A 1,371-nucleotide genomic window follows, 5' to 3' on the forward strand; every position below is an offset into this window, starting at 1 on the left:
CGGTCTGCATGTTGACTTGCGCTGAGCGCAGATTGTGACGTCATGCTACAACTGGCGTAACCTTTCAAATTTGCATTAGACCCGAATTGAAAACTGAACAACAATAAGCAGAATAAAATGCCTTAAGCGAGGCAATTCTTATTTTTCAAATTGCGTTTTTCCAACTTATGGGGGTTGTTTGAAGGGCAGCATAATCGATAACGCTACTTTATCGATACTCCTTATTTTCAATTGTCGTTTTTGTGCACTATTTTTTTATTATCACTACTTTTTCTATATGCTTAGAACATTGAGATGATTTAGGAGCATTATTCGTTGAAGGTCAAAAGCAAACCCTTGGCAACTTCCTTGGCCTTCTCAGCGCCCGCCAACTGCTCCGATATCTTCAAGGCGAACTCGAAGGCGGTGCCGGGTCCACGACTGGTAATCAAATTGCCATCCTGCACCACATTCTTATCGTCCACATAGCTGTAAAAAATTGAAAACATTTAAAATGTGAAATTCAACACTGCAGTAAACACTGAAATACTCACCAATATTTATCGATTAGCTGCGGCTTCATGGCCGGATACGAAGTCAACGATTTGCCGGTGGCAATGCCATGTTTAGCCAGTGCTGTTGGTGCCGCACAAATCGCTGCAATTAAACGGCCCGCCGATTCCTGTGCGCGCAACAAATCTCCAATTGCCTGGGAGTCGCACATGGCATTCGAGCCGCCCAATCCGCCGGGCAGGACAACAACATCGTAGGGCTGCGCATCCACTGCCTGCTTGAGCGATTTATCAGGCACAATGTAAATATCGCGAGAGCCTTTAACGGGTTCGCTTCCAGTCAATCCCGCAACAGTTACAGTTATCTGAGGAAACAGAAATTGATGCTATAAATAGCCGGCAAAGGTTTTTTTTTCTCTCTGTACTTACGCCTGCACGTCGCAACACATCGGCGGCTATGGTGAACTCCATCTCCTCGGCACCGGGTGCCAGGATAATCAATGCACTCTTCGACATTTTGCAATCCGAAAATCTTGGCAAATTCAAGGCAAATTCCTCGCTTCTTCCTCTGCCCAGCGATAGCAATCGAAGTGGCCAGCGTAATAATGAGTACATATCGATTCTTGCGTTTGGATGTTATCGAAGCGAACAGTGCTGCCAGTTCAAATTTGACTACTCGAGGTGAATTGAAATTTGGAATGTGTCAAGGTGACTTTAAATTCAAATTAGTTGTCTCATTGAAATAAGGCGCAATTGTTTTTTAGTTAAATATATATATATTTTATTGAACAAAAAATAGGTGTCTATGTATTTTGTATCTTGTTTTATTTGTTTTTGTTTTTAATGCAATCGAATATGTTATATTGGATCTACATATGAA

General features: G+C 42.2%; 1 protein-coding gene across 1 annotated transcript; it reads right to left on the reverse strand.

Moving 5' to 3' along the window:
* Window positions 1-231: 231 nt before the first annotated feature.
* Window positions 232-1,126, reverse strand: LOC6569125 (protein dj-1beta). The gene is made up of 3 exons (XM_001995051.3): window positions 921-1,126; window positions 534-856; window positions 232-468 (listed from the first exon to the last, which is right to left on the reverse strand). Exons 1-3 carry the CDS (start codon window positions 1,104-1,106, stop codon window positions 309-311), a joined length of 669 nt encoding a protein of 222 aa, XP_001995087.2. The 5' UTR covers window positions 1,107-1,126; the 3' UTR covers window positions 232-308.
* Window positions 1,127-1,371: the final 245 nt, after the last annotated feature.

Source organism: Drosophila grimshawi, unplaced genomic scaffold (assembly GCF_018153295.1).
Source record: "Drosophila grimshawi isolate 15287-2541.00 unplaced genomic scaffold, ASM1815329v1 contig_1367, whole genome shotgun sequence".
Taxonomy (NCBI): domain Eukaryota; kingdom Metazoa; phylum Arthropoda; class Insecta; order Diptera; family Drosophilidae; genus Drosophila; species Drosophila grimshawi.

Excerpts from the sequence above, each read along its gene's own strand:
- LOC6569125 (XM_001995051.3), bottom strand. The coding sequence starts at position 1,106 with ATGTACTCATTATTACGCTGGCCACTTCGATTGCTATCGCTGGGCAGA. Across the intron at positions 857-920 it reads ATGTGTTGCGACGTGCAGGC|ATAACTGTAACTGTTGCGGG; the intron begins GTAAGTACAGAG and ends CTGTTTCCTCAG. Across the intron at positions 469-533 it reads CAGCTAATCGATAAATATTG|CTATGTGGACGATAAGAATG; the intron begins GTGAGTATTTCA and ends AATTTTTTACAG.